Source organism: Ammospiza caudacuta, chromosome 7 (assembly GCF_027887145.1).
Source record: "Ammospiza caudacuta isolate bAmmCau1 chromosome 7, bAmmCau1.pri, whole genome shotgun sequence".
Taxonomy (NCBI): domain Eukaryota; kingdom Metazoa; phylum Chordata; class Aves; order Passeriformes; family Passerellidae; genus Ammospiza; species Ammospiza caudacuta.
The window spans coordinates 22,535,126-22,561,088 of NC_080599.1; the positions used below are offsets into that span (position 1 = coordinate 22,535,126).

The following is a 25,963-nucleotide window of genomic DNA, read 5'->3' on the forward strand; positions in this document are numbered from 1 at the left end:
TTATTTTAATGTTTACACAACAAGGTATTTTATTACATCCTCAGTTGCTAAATAAATTTAGTAACAGCAGAATTTAAAACTCCCTACCTGAATTTATAATAAGACTAACAGTCTGAAAGTAATAATATTCCTATGGGTGCAGCATTGAGTATGTCTCACATTACACAAGGAATTTCTGCATTAAAACTCTATTTTTAGACATTAGTTACTCATTTATGGAATATCAGGAAGAAGCTGTTACACAATGTGCCTCTGCCAGAGCTGGGAGAGCTGAGAGGATGTAGAAATCTTCACCCTCAACCAGGCAGGCCCCAAACAGAGCACTCCCAGCATTTTTCAGGATTCCAGAGCTGACCTTTCCACTGGTACAGGCTCAGCAGAAAATTCTACATAATTTCATTGCATCTTTCATTGTGTGCAAGAATGGGGCGGCTGAAGACAAATGCAGAGAAGAATCCTTATTGTAATGTAAACAGAAGAAAACAAGGTAACACTAAAATTCCTTTGAATGAAACAAGACAATATTCACCAGCATTGCTCCTTCAACCCAGGAGCAAAGAAAAGAAACAACTAAAAAAAGGTGAAAAATAAATTCTTCACTGATTGTGTTTATCCTCTAATTGGCAAATAGATTTCTGCAGGAACAAAAGAGATTTGCTCTCTGACAAACACTGAAACTTCCCATTTGTAAATCTAAAGAGATACTAAAGATTGAAAAATGTGGAAGAATACATGCACAGTGAGGTGACTACCTGAAAAGACATGCTGAAATAAAATGAAAATGTGAAAAAAAATAAAATATGAAAATTAGACTTTCAGCACTAAGCAGCAGCTCTGCTGAAGCATAACCCAGCTTATCATGGGCATAGAAGCTGCTGGTTACAGAAGAGCAGCTCAAAGGGATTTCCATATTTCAATATACAGTAACAAAAAGTAAAATACTCCATAGAAGAGCCCACTCAGTGTTAGCATTGCTAAAAAGCAGTTTGTTATTCTCTCTGCTAATGTGGGTACCAAAAATCACAGACTGTAACTAAAACAAAGCGTTTGGTGCCACAGCAAACCAGCTACCACAGTGATCCTGCACCTAAAACCTGCAGGCAAGTGAGACCAGGATTGGGGAAAAAGCTACAGGAGAGCAGCTCAAAGGGATTTTCATATTTCAATATACAGTATCAAAAACTAAAATGCGCCATAATGGAGCCCACTCAGTGTTAGCATTGCTAGAATGCAGTTTGTTATTCTTCAATGTGGGTACCAGAAAACACACCCCGCAACTAAAACACAGTGTTTGGTCTCAGAGCAAACCAGCCTCCACACTGATCCTGCACCTAAAACCTTCAGGCAAGACCAGAAAGGGGAATAAACTACAAATCTCATCCACAAAGGGATAAATATTTAGTAACAAAATAGATCCTGATACAAATGATTCATATCCTTCTGCAAGGCCTCAGCTTACTGAGAAATACTACCACCAACTCTGAGCCTCTGAGAAGTAATTCTGCCATTTTCTGAAAACCATTGTGTGTGTTTTCCCAGTCTGCCCAGTCCCAGATCACCTGATTGATTTTCCTGCACCATGCTCCCTGTTCCCTGTTAGAGTCACAGCGGTTGTTTGTTAAATAGGAGTTACTTTAATCAGAAAATCAGGGAAAACACATCTCATGTTAAATTCTGCACTGCTCACACTGCAGAGAGCTGAGAGGATTAATTCTGCCAGGTGCCCAGATTCCCTGGAGCCTCAGACTGTGAGCATGGACAGAGCTTGGAAGCAGGCACTGAGCATTACTCAGTTATGCATTGTAACACTGAGGTAAGCTCTTCAAACACAGCTAGAATTTGCAGAGTATTTAAACAGAAAGCAGGCAAGAAGCAGCAGTTTTCACAAAGATTGCCCAAAATTTGCTCTGTGAAAATCCAGCTTAAGTGGTGTCCTCAAGTGAAATCTCCAGTCTTAGAATCTGAAACTCTTTTCATTCCTTATCACCACTGTCAGTCCTGATGTTTATTTTTAGGTACTTTGTCACATAAATGTTCTGCAACAGAAAAAGTTCCCATCTTTCCTGGTTTCCTACTGTTCTGAAGAGGAGATAAAGAGTTGGAACAAAAACTGGCAGACCTGTTAAAATGAAGCAGTGAGCTTTTAATGATTTTCCTTTTTATCTGACAGCTCAGATCATCTCTCAGTTCAGTGGGGAATGAAGAAAATGCTCTTCAGCTTTCTGCCCTCTCACTTGAGGACAGACCCTTCCTAACCATATTCAAAAATCCCATTCTTCAAACTTCTTGCTTTCACATTAGAATAAAGGGATAAGTACTCAGCACCTCTGGTAAAAGTTATTCTAACAATACAAAGCCGCCACATTATTACTTTCAACACAGATAATTACTTTTTATTCCCAATAGAATGACAATTTTATAAGCAAATTAATTAGGCTTTAACAATATTTCTTGAAAACCCACATACTGGAGAAAACAGTTTATTAATCATAAATTCAAGGTTCAGTCAGACCCAAACAGGTATCGGTCACATCCACAGTCATTTAAGCAAACTGTGAGAGGATGAAGAACAAATGCAAATGCTGGAAATCTCTGCCTGGAATTCTCCCCAGTAGCTGTGTCTGACCTCAATACTGGCTAGTAGGTATAAACCTTTCAGTGTAATCAGTAAATTTATGAATAATTCCATGCTGAAGACTGGATGTGGCTGTTCTACCAGAAAGCAATGCTTCCCAAATCCTTCTTTGAACCAACAAGCACATGAAGGAATGAGGGAGGCACCAAAATCACCAGGATTTTCATAAACCCTTCACCAAGATCCCAAAGGCTTTTTGGGGAACTGAGCTGCTATAGAACATCCCCTTACTCCCTCAAATAATTGATTAAAGGAGAGAGAGCCAAAGGCAGGAATAAAGTCAGTTCTAATCCAGAGAGTGAAGGTGAGGTCACTCACAGAACCCTGCAGAAAGATGTGCTGCAAATATTCACAAACCTTAAAGAACACATAAATATAGCACAGTAAAAATAAAAACACATAAAAATAGTACAAAGGCTGCTGATGAGACAAAGCTGTTTGTAGCAGGGAATTAGAAAGTGACTGCAAAGCTGCTATGCAGAACATGTTCTATCAAGAACAAGTCGCTGCGTGACAGAGGTCATTAAACTGCAGGTAAATACAAAATGCTTCACAGGAAGAGCAGCCCTCAACTTGATGGACACACAGAGAGGTCTCTGATCACAGAATCCCAGAATGGTTTGGGTTGGAAAGGACCCTAAAGCTCATCCAATTCCACCCCCTGCCACGGGCAGGGACACCTTCCACTAGCCTAGCTTGCTCCAAGCCCTGTCCAGCCTGGCCCTGGACACTTCCAGAGCTGCAAGGATGGGACAGCTCTGGGCAACCTCTGCCAGGAAAAGAATTTCTTCCCAATATCCCATCTAACCCTGCCCTCTGGCAGTGGGAAGCCATTCCCTGTGTCCTGTTACTCCAGGTCCTTTTCCAAAATTCCTCTTCAGCTCTTTTGGAGCCCCTTTAAGGCACTGGGAGGGGCTCTAAGGCCTCTCTGGAGCCTTCTCTTCGTGCCTTTTTTAAAAATGGGAGTTAGATTTCCCCATCTTCACTCAGTGGGAACTTCACAGGATGCCCATGACTAAAATACATGGACAGTGGCTTAACAACTCCATCTGCCAGTTCTCTCAGAGCGACAGACGCATCTCATCAGGTTCCATGGCCTTTCAGGCCCCTTGCATCATCTCAAACCTGATCTTCTCCTGCACTGAGGAGTTTTCCATTCTCTCTGTCCCTGCCTTAGCCTTCTGTGGCCTCAGCAGTGATGTTGGAGCACTTGCCAGTGAAAAGAGGCAAAAAAGTCATCAAGTACCTCAGCCTTGTCCATGTCCAAGGTTAAGCAGGTTTGCCCTTTCCTTCTGGACAGGAAAGAACATTTTCTCCCACACTGTCTCTAATCTTAGTTTCATCACAGATGTACTCATGGAATATTTTCTTGTCATCCTTCCCATCCATGGCCATAGATTTAATTCTATCAGGGCTTTACTTTCCTAAACCAGATCCCTGTCTGCTTGGACAATTTCTCTGTATTCCTACCAGACTAGGTGCCCTTGTTTGCACCCTCTGTAGGCCTCCTTTTGTCTTTGAGTTTGTCCAGGAGCACCTTGCTCATCCACACAGGCCTCCTGGAGTTTTTGCCTAACTTTCTCTTTGTCAAGGATGAAGCACTTCCAAGTTTCAAGATCCTTCAAGAAAAGAGAACTAACTGTGGCATTCACATTCTCTTAACAGAGACATAATTCTCTCTCTCTCAGGATTTTTCCTGGGAAGGCATTGAGAAGCTCAGAGAGGAAAAGAAATCAATTCTTATCTCTGTTCACTACTCCTGTTGCTTGGCACATGTGGGATGTGTTATGGAGATTGTTTACCCAAAGTGATTTGTTAATTGGATTCTGCTACAGATTGTTTTGTTTCCTTGGCCAATTGGGTCAAAGCTGTGTCCTGACTGCCTCAGTAATGTTTTTTTATTTAGCATCTTTTATATAGTATAATATAATATAATATGTCTTTACTATAGTTATAATACAGTATTAATGTAATATAGTATAGTTTTAATAAAGCATTAGTCAGCCTTCTGAATCATGGAGTCAGAGCACATTACTCCCAATGTTGGGGGCACCTTGATGCAATAACAGCTACAGCAACTTCCTCTGCAGGAGTAGGAGAGGCTTTGAGAGCAAGGGAAGCCCCCAGATTTAGAAAACATGCAGAATTATTCACATTTCCTACAGAAAAGAAACAACCCAGGTAGGTCTGTGCCCCTCTGAAGCTGCCTGCTGGACAGATAATTCCTCTAAGTTGCTTCCAGTTCTGACAGATTTACTCCTTTATTTGTTCTTTATTAAAATAGACTGAGATACCTTAATGAGCAAGAATTTTTCTTTTCAAAGAATGTTCCCAAATTCTTTCATTATCCTCACAGAACTTTACAGATTCTTTCCAGTGTAGAATAGATGTCTTTAATTTTGGACACTGTAACTAAAGGCAGCTGCAAACCACTGAGTTGCTCAAGTCAAACTGTTCCTACATAAGGTTCATCCATCTCCACATCCTTTACATTTCATTATTTACCATCCCCTTTTCTCTGTGTCACCAAGATATCTTCATGAAAAAGGACTTTCTGATTTCTTCCAGGTGACTCACCAGAGTACCTGGAATGAAGAAGGGATATTCCTAATGCTTTGACTGAAATCCATTTATTCAGTGCTTGTTTAGGAACCTGCTGGCCAGTCTTTAACTCCTTAATGTGTATCTTGTTCATGCTTAACTTGTCCAGCATTTATACATTCTGAGCTTGGCAGGCCACAGGAGCTACAGAATTCCAGTCAAAACACCTTCACCAATGGAACCTGTACTTCTGGCTTTTTGTGTTGGCTTGTCACGATCTATTTTCAGTAAACTCACAGGCCTTCATTAAAACATACTTCTCACATGTAATTCTTGAAAAATTGAATTATTCCATCATTGTTCACTTAACTGGTATCAAAGTGACAAGCCCATAATTTACCTGCATTTTTATTCTTTTCACAGACTGGCACAGGAACTGTTTCCTGTAGCCCTCTAGAGCCCTCCAAGACTAGGAAGAAATCAACACCATTGCTTGAAAGTTCTCTTTATTCCCCAATTTTGTATTTCTTTTAAACAGTGAATTGCTCACAATACTGAATTCCCAGTAGCTAAGCAGCTATATTTAATATTCATCCAAATTATTATTTGAATAGGAGTTTGTATCACCAGAGAATTTATCTGGGGAACAGGAAAATGTGTCATTATACCCCAAAGGCTGAACACTTTTTTCTGCTTGACAACTCCATCAATTCTAGTAATCAGCAGGAGGTGGAAACAGCCACAAGGAAGAGGAAGGGAAAGGGCTTTGCCTAGGGCAATAATTCATTCTATATGAACAGAATGAATTCTGCATTATGTAATATTCTACAGAATATTCTACATTAATTTCATAAATTTTAGGAAAAAAAAAAAGTGAAACAAAAGCTGACTGCCAAAACCACAGCAATATCTACAACTGCCAGCCACAAAAGTCTCTGCTTGGCTGCATGGCTGCAATATTTTACCTTCTGGATCTCTCTTAAACAAAAGAAGTCTGTCTGTACAAGATGGACAAATCTATTGATTTAGTACCTCAACTTTCCCATGTGCAAATTGGAAAAATTAAAGAGTGTTTTTCATTGGAGGTGATCTGGCAGCTGTGAGTTAAAAGCTCTGCTCACACACTGCTTGGGAATGGTCAAAAACTTGTTCTCCACGGAATTGTCTACAGACACTCTGGTTTAACCTCACAGCAGAGCTTGCTCTGAGGGTCTGTTTCTCCTCCTCTGCAAATCTCTTCACCTCAGAGCAAAAGAGGAGCTCCTACACCACTCCCTCTGAACAGGTTCCTCCCTCTCACCTCAGCAAAGCCAGCCTGAGCCTCTTCTCACCTGCACCTTAAGAGGTACCAAATGCAAGGCTGCAAAAGGGAATGCAGAAACACCACAGTCTCCACATGCAATCTAAACAAAGCTTTAAAATCTTACTGATTAACAACTTGGACCAGAACAGGGTTAGCAAGGCAAAAGAAAGTCACACAAAAAATGGAACTTTAAAATTGAGATTACTGACTGTACCTTACAGATTTTGTACAGAGATTCCTGCCCATCTCCTTCTGTATCCTTAAAATAATCATGTGCTGGATATGTACGATGGATATCTCGTTTGATGACACTCTCCTGAGCAGAATCCTGTAAAAAAAAAAAAAAAAAAAAAAAAAGGAGAAAAATCCTGACACATGAACCCATTAACAGTATAATTAATGTAATATAATATAAAATTCAACATGTACTCAATATGGATACATTAGATAACTGCTTTACTGACTTCTCCAGAAATGCTTTGAGAAGAAAATGAAAATCCTTTTTAGTCTCCTATGCAGTTATAGCTTGACAGTTGAACAAGAGCAACATGGCATGTTTTCTGTCCTGCATGCTTAAAGGTTCAGATTTAGAACTCTGAGGAAATTATAATTTTTATATCATCATTATATATAATTATATAATATCATCATTATCAAAATTAATTGTTGGTGAGTTCTTACCACAGATCATATACTAATCGTGTTGTTCTGGCAGTAAAAAAAACAAACAAAAAAACCCCCAAACACAGAAACAAACAAACACACAAAAACTACACCAAAAAAACCAAACCAAAAACACAACGCAAAAATCCACCAAAAAATTAGGCTGTCTCCGTCTTGCAAGCTTAAAGCTACTAATTTGAAATGTTGTATGTATCAATCTACCAAAAAAATGTTAATTAAAACTCAAAGGATTTCTAGAAAAAGATGGGAATCAATGCAGACAGACCTAAAGAACATCACTGTGTGGATGAGGAAGTTGTATCAAAATATCAGAGCTGGAGCTACAACAGTTAATTATCTTCAGGTTCCAGTGTGCTGTACTTTCAGGTTGGCAAATATCAAATGGTGCTTTTCTCCATTACCTTTGTAATCCTAAAGAAAAAACCAACAAAACCTTCTCTTGTAACCTGGAATATAAATCTAACTTTTACCTTGAAAACAGAGTATTTCTGTTACAGAAAAGCTTCTAAGTTCTCAGATTGTGTCTTGTTAACCAGGATTCTCCATAAAAAAAAAAAAGCTTATTTCAAAATTAACCCCACTGTCTAAATCACAAGCCAACAAACACAGAGTAATAACAAAAAAATTATAAAAAGCAGTTCTCTAATCAGACTTCTTTAATTATTATTTTCATTTACATGGCTTCCAAATACCAGAGAGGCTGGAGAACTGCAGTCTGCCTCCCAAATCCATCTGACCATGCAGTTAAATTATGAGAAAATGCCTGAAGCAGCTTTAAAGATCTACCAGGAAAGTTACAGAATCTATTACAGAAATCTCTTACAGACATTTTTCAGCATGAACTTGAAAAGATCCAGGGGAAGTTTCAGGAAAATCACCACATCCAGCGTACACAAGGTTTTCCAGTCAAGCTGAGACATTGTACTTGACTGCTCAGTACTTGTCTTGACTGGGGAAGACGAAGTGTAACTGAGCACACCAAAGTTGACAAGGAGAATGCTCAAGTTCGGGCCAAAAATATTTGTGTAAAGGCCCAAAGGCACATGAACTTTTACAGAGTTAAAAGAAACCTGAAGCAGTCTTAATTCAGCCCTACTAATGAAAGCTGTGTCTAAAAAGTCTAGAGGAAAATAATTAAATGGGCCCAAAATAAGATCTACATGCAAAGACTGGAGAATTAACTCCTCCTCAAAAGACAACCTGTCTTTGAAATATGATAAACTCATAAAGGAAGGAAACCAAGTAATTAATCTAGGGAGAAGATAGTTTAGAATTACTTATTAAAATATAGAAAACAATACTTTAGTTAAGTTTCTATCTTTTTTCAGTAGAGTTTGTGGATAGCGCTGCTCTCAGGTACCAAAGCACATGAGTTTACAGACACCCTCATTTAGGTTTTCAGACCACTTTTATTCTTCTGAAAGTTGTGATTAGTTAGTTTATCAGGAAAAAAAAAAAAAAGGTGAGATGGCTATCAAGGCATTCAGGTTCTAATGATCTTACTTCTAAAATTCCTGTCAACTCAGAGAAAATATTCTACTGAGGAAAAGAATTATCTCCATGTGCCAGTGCTATGACAGCTGCCATGCTGCTGAACAAGCTCTGCCTCAAGTTGTCTCTTCTGGAACAGCTGAATTTCTGCAGAGGAGCAATGCTGAGCCCTTGACACTCCTGCCATTCCCAGCTATCAAGAAGCTGCTGAATATGGGCCAATGATGCCAGAAGGCAGATCAACACAGAAATAAAACAGAGAGAACAGAAAACTGTTTATGTTGAATAAATGTTAAAATTAGGAGTACATAAGCAATCATAAAATAAAGAAATACAAGGCAATCTTTATGCATTCATTTCAGGAATTTTTTAATTAAGAACATCTCACACTCCATAAAGAACCTCTATACTCATTTGTTGTCACAAGTGGAGCCACTCTGGTGATGAATTACAATTAGGGAGCAGAAGAGACTCCTGGAGGTAGAGCCTTGTTTATTTTGTTCCAAGAGCTGAAGAATAAGCATTGTATCAGAAGAAGAAATTATTAAGGAAGAAAAAAATCTCTTGAGACTTAATACTTGCCCCACTTCTGCCCAAAGCTACTGTCATGAAAACAGGCACATCCCTAACAAAAAGAATGCCAAAAGTGCTCAGCTGAGTTTTCCTTACTGTACTGCCTGTGTTCCAACTTCTGACTCAGTATGAGAGATGCAGAATTGCAGCTGTAATTAAAGGAATTCAAGAGTTTAATGTGACTACTGAATAAATAATAAACCAGATAACAGGTGTCTCAAAGCTGGCATTCAAACTGGGCAGCACTTCTGACCTCAATCTCCTTGTGCTCCATTTCCCTGGTTAATAATAATTCCCCATCTCAGTGGGGTGTTATGAAAATCAATTAACATCTGAAGCACTGAAATACTGTAGTGATGAGTCCTGCAGAAATGCTAAATGGAAGAATAATAACTCCAGCCTCAAATCCTGATCTGAATGGTGTCTAGTGAGGCATAGGGTTACACAAAGCAAAAACAGCAAAGGGAAAGAAAAAGAAAGCAGCTCATTAGATATGCACTATTCCTTGTGTGCACAACCAGGCAGAGATCCCAGGAAGAAAACAACCCAAAACAAAAGAGCTCAGTGGGATCTAGAAGACACCATTATCTACATGAGTAGGCAATTTTCATGCTGTACTTCACTTCCAAAGGCTTGTCTCTGACATTTAACTCATTCAAGCTGGGTTTTATCACATGTGTTTACACATGGAAATATGATTTACATTTTCTAGTGGAAGGTATCACTACCCATGGCAGGGGTTGGAAGGAGATGAGAATTAAGGTTTCTTCCAACACAAACCAGTCTGGGATTCTCTGTGCTGGAGACTCAGTTCAAGTTCATGTGCTTGGCCCATTTTAAGGGTCTGCATCTCTGGTGAGGCTGAAAGAGCTGATTTTGCAGCACACTGTCCTGCCTGTACTTAATCTCTTCACTAGCTAAAAAAGCTAGATCCAGAATACCAAGGAAAGTAAGAAAAGGGGAAAAAAAAAATCAAAATAGGCTTTCAACATTTAAAATTACCATGCCCAGGAAATCTGGTGTGCCATGCTTCTTAAGGATCAGATACTGAAACTTTTCTACATGTTGTATGGAAAGTAGAAATTCCTAGGCCAACAGAGACATTCACCACTTGTTTATCCAGGATGTGAAACACATCTGCTGATATCTGGAGTTGGAGGTACCCTCAATAAACCGCCTCCTAATCCTGAAAAGCCATAAATTTAAACACTGACTTGCCAGCTGCATGTTACTGACATTATCACATGGGTTCAGTAGCCAAGTGTTTGCTGAAGGAACAGATTTTTGGTGTATGTTTTATTTTGTTCCTTATAGTTCTCTATGGTTCTGTGCAGTTCCCCACACCACATGTGGGAATATGAGTAATAACGTGAAGCCCTCTAAAACAGGCAAAAAATACAGAACACACAGAAGTGATGAGGTCAATCAATGGGTTTGAAATGATCTGCAAAACCAGCACGTAGCTCTGTTCCTTTATTACTGATGTCCTACCAAATTCCTGCTTTCAGTGAAATCTGACAGCACATGGTGCCAACACATCTTATACACATCATCAATCCCTTTCCTCTCCTCATTTTCCATACATATTACAACCGTCCAAGTAGAATATGTGATCCAAGAAAATCCCAGGTTCCCTACTAATCAGTATTCGAAAAAAAAGAAAAAAATCAATAGCTCTTCCTTTTAAAGACATTGAATAAAAGATGTCTGGCTTATGCTCACTTCTTCTTTAGTGTTTCTGTAACATATCTTGTAATTCAACTCCTGTCTATAAACAGATTTTTCTTTCAATCAGCATCAGCTTTTATTCAACTGAGAGCATCTAACACTCAGAGAGTACTAATTAACAGAGAAACAGAAACTGGGAAAAAAACCCAGAGGATTATTCTTTAGAGTATTTTTTTTAACAGTTACATATCAATATGCTGAAAGTCAACATATTTAGGCTAATTCAGTAAATACCCTGGTCAGCTGAACTTTGCCAATTCTGGCTCACTATCAGCTGTATCTATTGCTCTTTGGACAAAACTGCTTTCCACAAGCAGAAGGAACAGGAGGATTCCTGGCCATAGGGCCAGATCAATAGTTTGTATCTGAGCAGCCCTGGCAGGTCACACCTGGAGCTAAATTTAGTATCAAAGCATCTCTTCTCTCATCATTTTGGATTACTAATATAGCTCTGCCCAAAGAAAGTCAACATCTTTTATCAAATTATGTCCCATTCATCTCAAGCTGTGTTTGAGCAGGCAGTGGCCACATTTTGAGAATTCCCAGGATCCTCAGATTAAATCTACAACATGTCTCTTTTTAGGCCTGGTATGCAAATTTATCTATAATTTCTAAACAGATTGTTCTCTAGGTGTCAAAAAGCTGGTAGGATGGGACTCTGCTGCTTTTACATATATTACCAGTGGGACTGCACTAGCCAGGAGCTTGTTAGGAACTGTTGCATCACCCACATGACTGCCAAGGAACTGGGAAATGATGCTCACTTTGGAAGGCTGTCAAAGTATTTCACAGAATCCAGAGGATCATTAAGGTTGGAAGAGACCTTTTAGAAAGATCATTGAGTCCAACTGACAACCCAGCATGGCTGTGTTCACCACTAAATCACATCCTCAAGTGCCACATCCACACATTTCTTCAACGTTTTCAAGGATGGTGACTCCATCACTGCCCAGGCAGTCTGCTCCAATGCCTAGTTATCCTTTCAGAGAAAAAAAATTCCCTAATATCTAAATTAAACCTGCCCTGGCCCAACTTGAAGCCACGTCTTCTCATCTGGGCAGAGAGTTTCTCTTAACACTTAAATCAATCTTAAAACTACCTGGGAGCAGGATGATGAGGACATATTTACCACCTGTCCAGCATAAGGTTTTTAACCCTCTCAGAAGCTGCTGCTGATAGTTTTTAGCTACAAGATGCTGGACAAAGTAGACCTGGGTGACAAAGAATGACAATTCCATGGTTCCTAAAGACTGTGGAAGGAAAAGGAAGTCAGAAAATAATACTAATTCTTATGTCAATACTACTCTGTAGGCAGCTTTAAAAAAGAAAGCGATATGTTGTGATGACTGTCTTAAGGAGAAGGAACTGTTGGAGCAAGTCCAAAGGATGCCATGAAGTTGATAAGAGGACTAAAGCTTCTGTCCTATGGAGACAAGCTGAGAAAGGTGAGGCTGCTCAGCCTGTAGAAGGGAGGGTTGTGTGGAGACCTCCCAGCCCCAGTATCTGAAGGGGCTACAAGGAAGCTGGAGAGGGACTCTACATCAGGAACTTAAAAGGACAAGGGGGAATGGCTTCACACTAACACAGGGCAGGGTGAAAGGGAATATTGGGAAGAAATTCCTCCATGTGAAGGTGGGCGGCCCTGGCACAGGTACCCCAGAGAAGCTGTGTTTGCACCTGAAGTATCCAAGACCAGGTTGGAGCAACCTGCTCTAGTAGAAGGTGTCCCTGCCCATGGCAGGGGAGGTGGAATGAGATGGTCTTTAAGGTCTCTTCCAACCCAAACCATTTTGGGATTCTATACTGTAGCAGCCACAGAAGTAAAAAAACAGCTCAGCCCTTAGCAGGATTGAGTCATCAATCAGCAACAGAGGAGATGACATTTTTCTCTAAAAAACCCCAACAAAATTAGATCAGACACAAAACAATTCTCCATAAACTCTGTTGTTCTGAAAAATAAAAGATATCCATGACCTTTACTATCTTTGTGGTTTGTTTTCCTTCTCCCTCTGCCATTCTGTACACACTCTCTCTCTCTCCTGTGCTACTGATACATAATTTATTCTCCTTACTCTCCCATATCCTGTCTGAATGTTGTTGACAGAAGAAAAACACTATTTGTGCTACTGGGCAAGAGGTCAACTTCTGAATGTACCAGGCTTGATGTTTTACTATAGGCATGGAATGAGATGACTTCAGAGTTACTCCCAAGGACTCAGCTTGGAAGCTCCCTGATCTGCCACAAGAGCTGGGGTGCTCTGTACCCCTGATGATGTTTGGGTAGGTTTTTTCTCCACATCTGTTTGTAGATCCCACAGTATTTCCATATATATTTTACTATGTTGGGGCTTCATTTGGTTTATGTGATCTTTAGCAGGTATGATATCAAGCATTCTTTTGTTAAATGCTGAAGACAATTGTTTAAGCACTGGATTTTGGTTAAGATTTGATCTGGTTTTTTAACAGCTAGCACTCCACAAGGTTGGCTCTCTGGAGGACATAAGGATAGATGAGCACAAGTAAATGCCACATTATCCAGTCTAGTCATGACCACTGCACCTTTTTCTCTGGTATGTCTATAGGCATTACTTTACAAACAGACAAACAATGAAAAGGTAGCCAACAGATTCACCCATGTAGCAAGTAATTTTGCCCAAGTTCCTTCTGGTTTGCTGATTTCTAGATTAGGTTCCTGATTATGTCTCCTCTGGTAAAGATAAGAAAAAATGTTCTTGTTATGAATCTGAAATTTGACATTTGAGTATTTCAACTCTAACTCAGAATAATCTCCAGAAGCAAGTGGAAAGGTTAAAGCCTGTTTCTAACAAGCAATCCTTAACTGCCCCAGTATCAGATGGTTGTGGAAAATTCATGTCAAACTTCACAGGAAATGGAAAAAGTTATGTAGTTGAATCCTTGACTCCTACCTATCTACTCCAATTGATAGTGTTCCAAAACTTACAATGATTTTTCACTACAGGAAGTATAAAACCCCAAAATATTGTAATTCTTAAAAAAAAACCCAAACCTTTAAGAAGAAAACCCTGGGTCTTAGAAGGTAAGTTTCCTATAGCATTACTGAACAAGCAGATATCTACCTAGTAACATTTTTACAAATTCTGAAATTAGGCCTACTTTTACCATCAAAAGCTAATGTGATCAGCGTAATCAGTTCAAGTCTCATTTTCCAGACTTGTCCTTCAAAAACTGCGTCTAAGGAAGAATTCCAATAAAATTTACAGCTATACCCTATTAGCACACCCTGACCTTTGGCATCTGGTATTGCTTCCTGCTAGCAAAACATTAATAAAAGGAGAAAATGCTGCAAATTTATCCAACTCAGTGACACTGATTGTAACAAGGAGGAAATGCCTTGTAGCAGTATGCACATAAAGAACTGCCAATATATTGTCTTTTAAAAGCTCCTTAAGCTTTTTGTCATTGAAGTACACAGACTTGTTTCTTCAAAAAGGAAACTCCTGTCCCTCATTTTCTTAAACAATGGAGTTCTTCCAATAATCCAGGCAGAAACACTTCAGCAAGACCCAGGGAAAGCTGGAATGTTTACATACCAGTTCAGGTACATCCCAGACCCACTCCCTGACAACAACTCTGTAATTCAGCAATCATTTGATATCCTGGACACCTCACTTTAATACTTGCTGTCACAACATCACCTTCACCTTTTCCTTTCTGCAAAAGGAATTTCATTATTTGGAAGGAGTTTTTATAACCACTCACCTTCTAGGACTATTAAGATTCCATTATAGAGCAATCTTCTCAATTCTCCTTATAAGAAACCCAAAAGCTGGTGGGTTTGTTGACTTGAGAGCCCTTTGCACCACTGAACACTGACATCAGCCCACCAGACCAAAGAGGCTCTTTGGGAGCATAAAAGATCAAAATCACTTTTCAACAAGATCGGTAAATCTTTACTCCAGACTGAGGGAACAGTGCACAGCAGAAGATGAAGGCCAGCCAGCCAGTTAGGGAAAAGGAGAAAAATACAAGCACATGGGTTTTGTGCCTGCCTTGGTCAGAATGTGGAAGCAATTACAAAGATACCATTAACACTGCACTAAAAGGAAAAGTTAGATAAGGCCAGCTATCAGTGCCCATAACATTTCATTCTATTTTATTCCTGGTTTCTAAGCAAATTTACTTTAAAAATTTCTATTCACCTACAATTTCTGAATCCTTCACAGTGGCTGAGACACTGAGGACAGCTGCTGAACCTGCATCCCTTCAGGTGTCTGCTGAGCAACCAGCAGGCAGCGTGTACTATGAGTGCATCCCTGCAGTTGGCTGCAGGATGAAGCATGGGCATAAGCAATTTAGAGATGCTGATACAAGGAGAGTGCTCAGCCCTTCCCTCAAGTCTTCTCATGGTTTCAAGGAGAGGGAATGCAGTGCACAGAGACACGACATATGCTAAGAGCAGGTTTAGGCAGATGCTGCTTACAGTGAGTTATATCAGAGCTTATTCCTACAAGTCTTTAATACAACTTTAGATGAACTAATGAAGAAAAATACTGCAAGGACAAGCATCACAAATTTTTGTCTGGGAAAGGACCTCTGGAGGTCATCTGATCCAACCTGCCTGGCAGGGCAGGGCTTGTTGTCCTGGACCATTTCCAGGCAGCTTTGGAGGTGAAGACTCCACAATCCCCCTGGACAACCTGTCCTTGTTCACCCCACAGTAAAGGGGTTTTTCCATATGCTCTGATGAGGCTCCTGTGTGCCCACTGAGGAGAGCCTGGCTCTGGCTTCTTTACAACCTCCCTCCAGGTATTTATGCACATTTGTAAGATCCCCTCCAGCCTTTTCTGCTCCAGGCTGAACAGTCCCAGCTTTCCCCACAGCAGAGATGTTCCAGAACCTTCACCTCCTCACTAGCCTTTGTTATACTCCAAGTTTCTCAGGGTGCTACAAACTGCCATGCCCACCAGCTCATTCTGTGTCTCCAATGCCACGGCAAACTAGCCCATTCAAGCTACAGAGATTTCTGGATCCAGCTTCCCCAATTTCCCAAAGCCCCATTTCCCAGCAGAGAGAACAGCACCACACAGGATAAAGGAAGGGCCACGATGGAGACCTCTGCATGTAATTGGGGCCTGTGGGGGCAATGTGTCAATCACCATAAGAAACTCTATTTTTGCTTTTTTTATATTGATCCAGTTTATTCCTATTGTTGAAAAACTGGAATTCGCTTTCGACTGGCTCCTCAGATTCAGATCAATACAGCACTGACATCAGACAGGATTTATCTGGTCACATATGGGTCATAACCACCGAGACCAGACCCTGAAAGGACAGCACAGTACACAGAAATAATCCAAACTCAAATTTCAAATGTTACCAGTCTTCTATGTATTGCTTTTTAGTGTATTTGAACATTTCTCAAGCACTTCATACAGGCAGAGTATAAGAAAAACTAGATTTTAGGGATACTGCAACAGTTCTGTCTGCTTGTCAGAAGTCAAGGAACCCTATGTGCATCTCTTATTTAATGATTATGTTTAGTTATTCCAATTATTTAGACTATAATGGGGGAGTTATCTAGATTTACACATAATCCTGTTACTTCACAATAATTTCTTACTGATTCCCTTGATTTTCAAAATAAGACATGAATAAAATTTCTGTTGATGTCTGTGCAAACTCTCTCAATGACAAAAGTGAATCTGTTTAAATATGCTAATTCAAAGTGAACCAACACAATCTCTCCTTGGCATCTCTGACATTTCTGCCAATGAGCAATACTAAAGGGAAAAGCAATGATTTCCCATCCCATAAAAACAAGGAATAACCATGAAACACATAAAACCAATTGCTTTCATCATCATAAATGCAATTAACTCATTTCAGTATAAACCCTTCCAGGCAAAGAAGAGTGAAGGAAAGTTGTAATGATAAAATGAAAACAAACCACAACGTTCCTCACAGGGAATGGGGTATTTGCCACTTTTACCACCATGGGCAACTGTTACCTCACAAAGTGAAAGAAAAATTAATTGGAAGAACCATTTAAAAGTTGACAAATGCATACCTGGGAAAATTAAAATAAAGATAGCTTTCTACTATCTATGAATCCACACTTCTGTAACACCACATTCATTTATACATCCATTTCCATGTAACAATCACATTTCCAGGTGAGCAGTATTTGTGAGTCACATGCACTTTATATTTTTTTTGTATTTTCAGAGGCTGTTCTTTCTAGAAAAGCCTTTCAGTATCTGTGCATTTACAGACTAATAGACTATGTTGGTTTGGGTCACTTGGCTTACAAAAATGAGATCCACACGAGGTTTAGAACATTAAATATGAAAAGTTCAATTGAAAACATAAAAAGCAATCCATTGTGTTCTATTATTTAGTACTGATTTAAAATTGAATGCCATACACTGTGCTCAGCCAGTGGCATGACACCCCTTGTTGTGTAAGGTCCCAGCTAGAGCTTGGGATTAGGAGACAGAGTTGATGATTTTTGTGGGTCCCTTCCAAACCAGGTTATTCTAGGATAGGTTTGCAAGAGTGTGTACATCACCATTTTCACAGAGCACATAGCATGGCCAAAGGATTAAGTAAGACACAAAGAACATCACATGATACTCAAATACATTCTGTTCCTAATGGCAAAAAGGAGAAAACTACTTTACAAAAGTTATTGTTATTGCTGACATATGCAAGCAAATTAATAACAATAATAATAAAAAAACTACCAACAAGCAGGAGAGCTGGCACCCTTTCCTTCAAATATGATGTGCATCTAAATTAAGATACCAACAACCCCATGTACCAAATCTGTGAAATTGGGACTCTCCTGTCACAGACTGCAGCAGAGTGGCCAAACCTCCTCTTAGAAATGCCTTGACTTCAGAGCAGGATGAAAAAACTGCTAGGGAGCTCAGCTCAGTGGAAGGAGAAATCTCTCCTCACTCAAGGGGTCTCATATTTAACACTGGCTGCATGTGCTGCTGGCAGCTGCTGAAACTTTAGTTCATGTGTAAGAAACGGTGGAAAAAATAATTTCAAAAGCCATAAAAATTGTATTAAGTCTTAATAAGGACTGCAACACAGCTAACTAACTACATCAGTGTAATAAAACCTGATCTTTGGAGCAGGATGATCACAGAATCACAGAATAATGAGGTTGGAAGAGACCTCTTAAGATCATCAAGTCCAACCTATGCCCTAAACACCTCAACTAGCCTATAGCACCAAGTGCCATGTCCAGTCTTCCTTTAAACACATCCAGAGATTGTGATTCTACCATGTCCCTGGAAAGAGCATTCCAGTACTTTATTAGTCTTTCAGTGGAAAATTGCTTCCTAATATCCAACCTATACCTTCCCTGACATGGATGATAAAGCTGCAGAGCCCACTGGAATTGGCATCTCATGTCTCTATCTTACACAGGGTGTATCCAGTGTTTTATAAAGAGCATTTGAACAACACCCTTGAAAACAAGCCTTAACCTTTATTCAGCCCTGAAGTGGTTAGTTGGACTGGATGATTGTCATAGGCCCCTTCCAATCAAACCACTATTTAATTTTATTCTAAACTTCCAAAGCCACAATGCACTTCCACTCACTCCTCTTATCTGAATCCTCCTGTGTGACCCCTTCAGCAGAGCACAGAGGCTCCCAAACCACAGCAAACTCCCTGAGGGCACACAGCCCATACAAGCACAGAGCACAGTCACAAGGATATTTCTACCAACCTAGTGGCCCACAAACAGACTCCTGCTTAGGAAATAATCAGACAAAATGAGCATGTTTCTTTGTGGATATGCTAATTACTACAGGGCACCATTATGGTGAACATTTTTAATGTGCATTTTGGCATTGTAAACTTCCCCAAATTGTTTTATAACTATGACCCAAAAGGCAGGTGTATTTTGTCTAAGGATCCATCTAATGACTTTATTAAGATAATGAGTCTGGTTTTTGTAGGAAAGCACAGAACAAATGTTGATCAGGGCATTAGCAGAATTGAGTCTCAACAGCAGTTTCACCTTCCCAAGACCAAGAAAGAAAAATAAATTTACTGTTACAGAAAGTAGGTTACAGCTTTTCACTGAGAGATTAAGCAGAGGGAAAAGATTAATGTGCCATTACATAAATGTCTTACTAAGATAGAATATAAAATATGGAAAACATCAAACCTAGATAAAACCAGATCCAATAAAACCAGATCTGAGTCCAAACACAAAATGGTAGGAAGTTTTCCATAAAGTACTTGCAGCTTTTTCTGCAATGATTCAGGTTTTCTACTTATAGGAAAACTAAAAAATGTGCATCCAGGAAACACCTGGAGTGTCTCAGCCTTCTGCTCTCCTACATGACAGTGCCCATTTACCCATGTTTCCTTTTAATAAAAAAATATTTTATCACCAAAGATTCCAAAAGTATTTGACTTGATGCACAATTTCTTACAAATCTAACATAAAACTAGGATATTCTATTCATAATGAAAATTTAAATAAATTACTATGTATGTCTCAGTGTAAGGTAGAGAGCTAATAATTTAACAGATAATTCTAGTTTTATAATTGAAGATGATTTTATCTAAGTTTCTTTAACCCCATTAAACCTCCCAGTGCAGTGCCACAGTGACTCAATCAGCAGTTAACAATATTAAAGTTCACAGCCTGTTATTTTCAGTTCAGCCTTGTTTTGTGTGACAGGTAAAAAGACAAAATATAGAAGTTCAGTCTCAAGACACACTTTTAAATTATCTCTGTAGTTTTCTTGAAGCTAAATTTGCTGTTTCAAAGCAAGTGCTAGAAAAATTACTTAAAAGTTCTGCCCTATCTGAGCAGCAGCGCCAGCTACTTATCAAAAATGGGATACTAAAATAATAAGAAACTTGGAAAAAAAAAGGTGGGGGAGGTAAGATTCTAGGTTTAAAACTCCAGGGATTGATCATATCTCAAATACAATTATTTTAAGTTTTAAGTTGCCTTGTATTACTTCATCTAGTGCTTAAAGTAGTCATCACAAATCAAAGTGTCAAAGTGGTGGGGAGAAAAATAAGAAATCCCAATTTCACCTGAAAAATTACTTGAAACTCAGCATAGAGCAGATGGAGCCTCCACTTTTCCTCTAATAACATACACAAAAACGCAGTTTCACTGTGTCCAGGAGAAATCAACTTTGCATATTTCCCAGCCGACCTAGGGATGGTCCCTTCCTCCATGAGGCACATTTTTGTTTGGGCTATGAAGAGTTAAAACTCACAGCACTGTCTCTAACTCTCAGGCTCATAATGTAATTAAACAAACCATCTTTTGCTTGTTTGTCCTTTAACACAACCAGAATACTAATATTTAAATTACTAACTTAAAAGCATTTGATATTCCATATGCAAATCATGTAATTCCTGTATTTCCTGGTCATCCAAGATATGTCACATATTGTAGCTTCACAGAAAAAAATATATAATGCATAAAACTTTAAACAAAATAGCTTTGGCTTTGGATTGTTTCTCCCTGTGCACTGTTCCAAGACAACAGGATAACACACTGCAAAAGGGCAATACATTAAATTTGCAGAGGGGTCTTTTATTTGTCTTTGAAATTATTCGCAACAAACAAATGGTCCAAGAGCAGACCTCATCAATAATTGACAGGATGATAGGAGGAACCTTGCAGGACACAAACAAACAGGACTGCGAAGCTTCTGGGCAAGAAAAGGAAGAAAAATACAAAATAAATGCTCAGGAACTACACTCATGTGGGTTAAGATAAACCCCATCATCACTGGCACTGACATCATAGGGTGAAGCAGCAAACCAGGTCTTTAGGACCAGTAGGAGTATGAGATAAAAAAATTTTGCACTCTAAGTACACTAGACACACCTTAAACACATATCAAAGTACATTACCATCACTGCAGCTGCAAAGCAAATCTATTTTTCACACCTATTTTCCAGTGGATAACCTAGAAATAGCCAATGATGTGGCAGAGTTGGTTTTAGAGAGAACAAAGATGTATTTCAGAAGTTTGCAAAAAAACCCCCTCAAACCAACAGCCCAGACCCTTAAGTATTTAAGTGTTAATTTGTATGCCAATAGTTTTTCATGCTTGGTTAAGCTTACTACTGATTTTCCAGCTGGCTCCCAGAGAGAGGAGAAGAGCAGCTCTTAGCAGCAGGCTGCAATTACAGCCTGAGTGCTGGGAACACGTGAAGCTGCTCAGAGGTTCCCACACATCACCTCAAAGAGAAAGGAAAAAGCCAAGAAAGATTTATTCCAGCTAAATAAAATAAAATTGTATCCAGGAGTTGTCTAAAATCCACATTTGAAGGGGTTTTTAGAGAAAGCACCAAGGGATGACTGAAATCACTAAAGATACTGCCTGTGTTCTGTTGTTACTTTTTGTCAATAGAACTACCGGAATTTTTCAAGATCTCAAAGACTGTCTGTAACATGAAAGTAATATTTTAATTTCTAAGGATAAAACTACCATTATGGAAAAGTGTGCAGTATTACTATAATATTTTCTGAAAACTTTTCTTTGCCCAGGATTTTTTTCCGGGAAGCTGAGAAGCCTCAGAGAGAAATGAAAACAATAATTACCTGATTGCTTGGGAATGTGGTCTGGAGATCATTTACCAACAGGTGCATCTTTGATTGGTTCCATGTGAATTGTTTTAACTTAATAACCAATCACAGCCAGCTGTGTCAGACTCTGAGGAGTCAGTCACAAGCTGTCATTATCATTGTTGTTTAGCCTTCTGATGTATCCTTTCTTTTTCTTTAGTATAGTTTCAGTATAGCATTCTTTAATATAATATCATATAATAAAACAATAAAGCCTTCACATAATACCATGTAATAAAATAAAAAAGCCTATAATAAAATAATGCATCAGCCTTCTGAGAACTTAGAATCAAATTCTCATCTCGTCCTAGGGACCTCACAAATACCACAGTGCAGCTCTAGCCTGCAGAGCCACTCACAAAAATGAAAGTCAACAGCTCATAGAATTGTGTTTTATACTTCAGAACTAATTTTGTGGGGCCAAACGACAGCACTTTAACCCTACAAAGAAATGATGATCCTATTGGAAATCAAGGGAATTAAACATACTGATCATCACTTTGAGTCAAAGGACAAATTAACCCCTGCCTCCATTAGCCATCCCCTTCTGCAATGCTGCATCCCAGCCGTGTACGGAGCACATGGCAACTGCAGTGACCATGGCTTGTGCTGCCCCTCCCCTTGGCTGCACATCCCACACACTCCCCCAAGCCAGCAGCAGCACTTATCTGATCACACACTGAACTAATCTAGGCCACAGCTACCCCAGAGGAAAATACATCATTAATTTCCATCCAGGTCAGCTCCCTGATGACTCTTCTGGCTGCTCACACAAGCCACAGTGGCAGTACAAAAGCAGAGGAGGTGGCAATGGTCAGCAGGGCAGGCCAGGGGGCAGGGCTGCAGCCAACCCAATTTAGAGCAGCTGAGCTCTCAAGGAACTCCCTCTTATCTCTACCAAAAGCAGCAGCTCTGTGCCACTTCATACGTCATGGAGGAAAAAGTTTAAAGTTCCTCTGCAACTGAAAGTACTGGAAAGAATGGAGCACAGGAGTTGCTGCCCTAAACAGGAGCTGGTGTAATTCATTAGCAGCTGTGACACAGGAACTCTCAGATCACCTGTGCGCCTGCTATGCTTACATCTACCATTTAAATATGTGTATATTTATTACATATTGTTGTCATTTTATTGCAAAAGTTCCATACCTTCTTGGTGATTGCTCACGGGCATCTCCTCACAGCACTGACTCCTTCTTCTTCACAGCACAGCCAACAAACTCCAGCTTTCTCCTCACCTAACCCACTCTTTTATAGCACCCATCCTTATTGGACACAGCTGTGGCCTGTTAAGGGCAGCCCTGCTCCTAATCTTTGGTAATTAGTGCAGCTGCAACTCCTCAGGGGTGAGATTGCCTTCTCCACTTTTTCTTACATTCTATCCCCCTCAAAATATTATGCATATTGTTATACATAATATAATGTTATAATCTATACATAAGTCTAATATTATGTATATTATTAAATATGTGTCTATCTATAGGAAGAATTCTGTCTGCTGAAGCAGTGTAGGAATGGACATCTGTTATCAACAGAGATTGGCTTTGCTTGATTGCTCATTAACTTCTCTTGGAGATTTCAGTGCCCCCTACCTGCATGCAGTGCTCCCTATAATACTAGTTAGCTCTGCACTCAGGAAAGTTATCTGCCTCTCTAGCAGCCAATCCTATTTTATTTTCCTCACTTCACTAGTTTTTAATGTATTTCAGTATTATCACAGACAATATTTCTAAATGTAGCAGTAACATGTTGTGGTATTTCTTAATCTTGAAAATGCATTGAAACCAACACACTTGAAGCTTTTTAAAAAAAAAGTAATTTACATGGTAACCAGAAGATCAAAACTTGGCCAAAGACTCCTCTGCCAGGTAACTGAAGCCAAAAATAAAAACCTCAGCTACAAAGAAATGGAGTCCAGCCAAGTTAATTTTGTACAAAACCACACCAAGGAAGAGGGCAAACCACACCAAGCAGAGAATTGGATTTCCAATCTCTCATCTTTTATGTAAAAGATGCGCAATGCTGACAGCACAGATGGCACCAACTCAATCCTAATCAAAACTAATGAAGTTGAACTTGATACACAACTCTTTAATGAGCAGAATGTATTTTTGTTTTCCCATCCATTTTAAAGCTATCACACAGCAATAAAATCATTTGGACAGCACAATAAATGCACAATGTATTGTAATAGAGGTAGTATTTTGTGAACACCTGAGAAAGCTTGTAGTAAATGATGAAATATAGAGATATAATTGAATTGAATTGTAGATAACTTTCCTGTCCCAATATAAAGATCAATTGGTATCATACCATTCATCTTTAAACAAAGAAGTCCTGTTCAGTTTTTTATTTTTAAAAGAAACTTTACAAGGCAACACGCTTAAAAAAATACTCCCATTAGCATTTAAATTCATATAATGCACATACATGGGAAAAATTATGGTAATGACTTAGATGACATTTCACTTTGCTGGCAGCTACAGAATTAAAATCTTCATGCTTGAGGGTCAGAGAAACAAGGAAAATCTGGAATAACTAAACAGATGTACTCTATCTAGATCACTATGTCAGTGCTGCATACAATTAAATTAAAAAAATATATTTTTATTGGGTTTCTTTAATTATTTTCAAAATAAAAATATCTAGAATATTTCATAACAAAAATATTACCCAAAAGAAGACAGAATTAGTGCATGGCTTACAGTCCAAAAAAAATCAGTAACAAAACAATAGAATAGGCTTTAATTGTCAATAAGATAAAGCAAGAAAATTCACCTCCAGCACAGATCAGGCACAGTGCATTATGCCTCCATTTGAGTTATTGACAAGCTGTGGCTGCAGTTCCATGTTATTCCATGAAAACATGGCTGTGCTGCCCCAGGCACTGAGGGAAGCAAAGGGGGGCTCTGGCACAACAGCACCAGCACCCACCTGGCAAACTCCTGCACTGCACTGGAAAGGCAGGAGTGGCTGGAAGGTGAGAGGAATGAGGGATTTGTCTTTACAAACAAGCTGTGGGTCTGCTGGTACATAAAGTAGCACTGGGAGATGAAAGAAACAATGGGAAGGATTCCACTGACTGATGAATGGGAAAAGAGATTTGCTTCTACAAATAAACTTTAGGTTTGCTGATAAAAGAAATTAGACATTGAAAGATGAAAGTAACAATGGGGAAGAAAAAAAACCCCTAAATTCCATAAGAATTAAAAATTAAAAGGGAGGGTTGTACGTTAGAGGGAAATCTATGGTATCAGGCATTCCAGGAAGTCTGTACCTCTCAAGTACCTCAGTCAATGGGGAAAGAGAGACGGGAAATGTGGCTGGGAAATTGGGATAAAAAGGGAGGCTGCATCCTCCAAAAATTTGAGATCCCAGGGGAATGCCCCATGGCCTCTCCCTTTATTCCAATAAAGTAAAAGGATTCCTCTGTCTCCTTTTTGGACATAAAACTCTGATGTTTGTGGATTAATTTTCCTAGCAAAGGTAAGGGCATTTTCCCTGGATAATACAGAACTTCAGGTCATCTCTCCTTATTCTGCCTCCTCACAGGCTTTTATCAGGCAGGCACCTGGAGCTGCAGGACTGCAGGCATCCAATTGCACAAGTCCTGCTGCTTTGGTATGGAATGACGCTATGAAATATTTCTTACATCTCTTTATAAATGTGCCATCAAATCCCAAATCAACCATACACAAATAGGCTAAAAACTGAAAAACCTCATGTTTCATCTGATCTGATTTGAAATTAAAAATAAACATACAAAACCCCCAAACTTCATGATGGAAACAGTAAAATTAGTGGTTTTAACCCTCCCTGCCTCACTTAACTGTTGTGCAAACAAGAATGAAAAGCACATTACAAAAGATACTGTGAATGTAATAAAAACAGCCTGTTAGCATTTTTATTAATTATCTTCATAAATATATATTGTGCTTTGCAATTAAAATTCTGTGTGCCTGAGTTGCCATGGCAGCACAACTTCCACAGCACAATAAATTTGTCCAGATCAGTCAGGGCCAAGGCTACAAAGCTGGAGGCAGGCTGGATTTGGAACATTTCAGGGCAACCAGTGGAGACAGGGCAGAGATTATGAGGAAAAAATAGCTTCCACTGGATAGAAAATGCAGGAATCGATATTAAGCGAGCCTTGGGCGTTTCCAGGGTGACTTGTGAGGAATGCAAATTCTGAGTTATTTTTCTTCCCCTCCCCATCTGAAATTGCCTTCCTGGTGCCCCAATAGCTAAAAACAACTGTGCCAGACTCTCTGGGCAGCACTCACCTTGGGCAGCCTGGCTGGAGCTATTAATAGTACTGCTGCCATCTGGCACTCCGTCCCACACTATCCCTGTGCTGCCAGGGCATGGCCAGACTTTTTGCCAGGCCTGCAGGACCACACTG

The 25,963-nt window shown here is 39.4% G+C and overlaps 1 protein-coding gene across 6 annotated transcripts in view; it reads right to left on the reverse strand.

The window, feature by feature from the left end:
• RABGAP1L (RAB GTPase activating protein 1 like) overlaps positions 1–25,963 on the reverse strand; it is a 229,957-nt gene that overhangs the window by 100,453 nt on the left and 103,541 nt on the right. For 5 of the 6 annotated variants that reach the window (XM_058808736.1, XM_058808733.1, XM_058808734.1 and 2 more), the window contains exon 14: positions 6,694–6,807. In XM_058808736.1, the coding sequence (XP_058664719.1) occupies positions 6,694–6,807 (114 nt within the window). Of the gene's footprint in view, positions 1–6,693; positions 6,808–7,428; positions 7,575–22,710; positions 22,763–25,963 lie in introns of those variants that run through there. The other variant, XM_058808738.1, reaches the window with a different exon arrangement.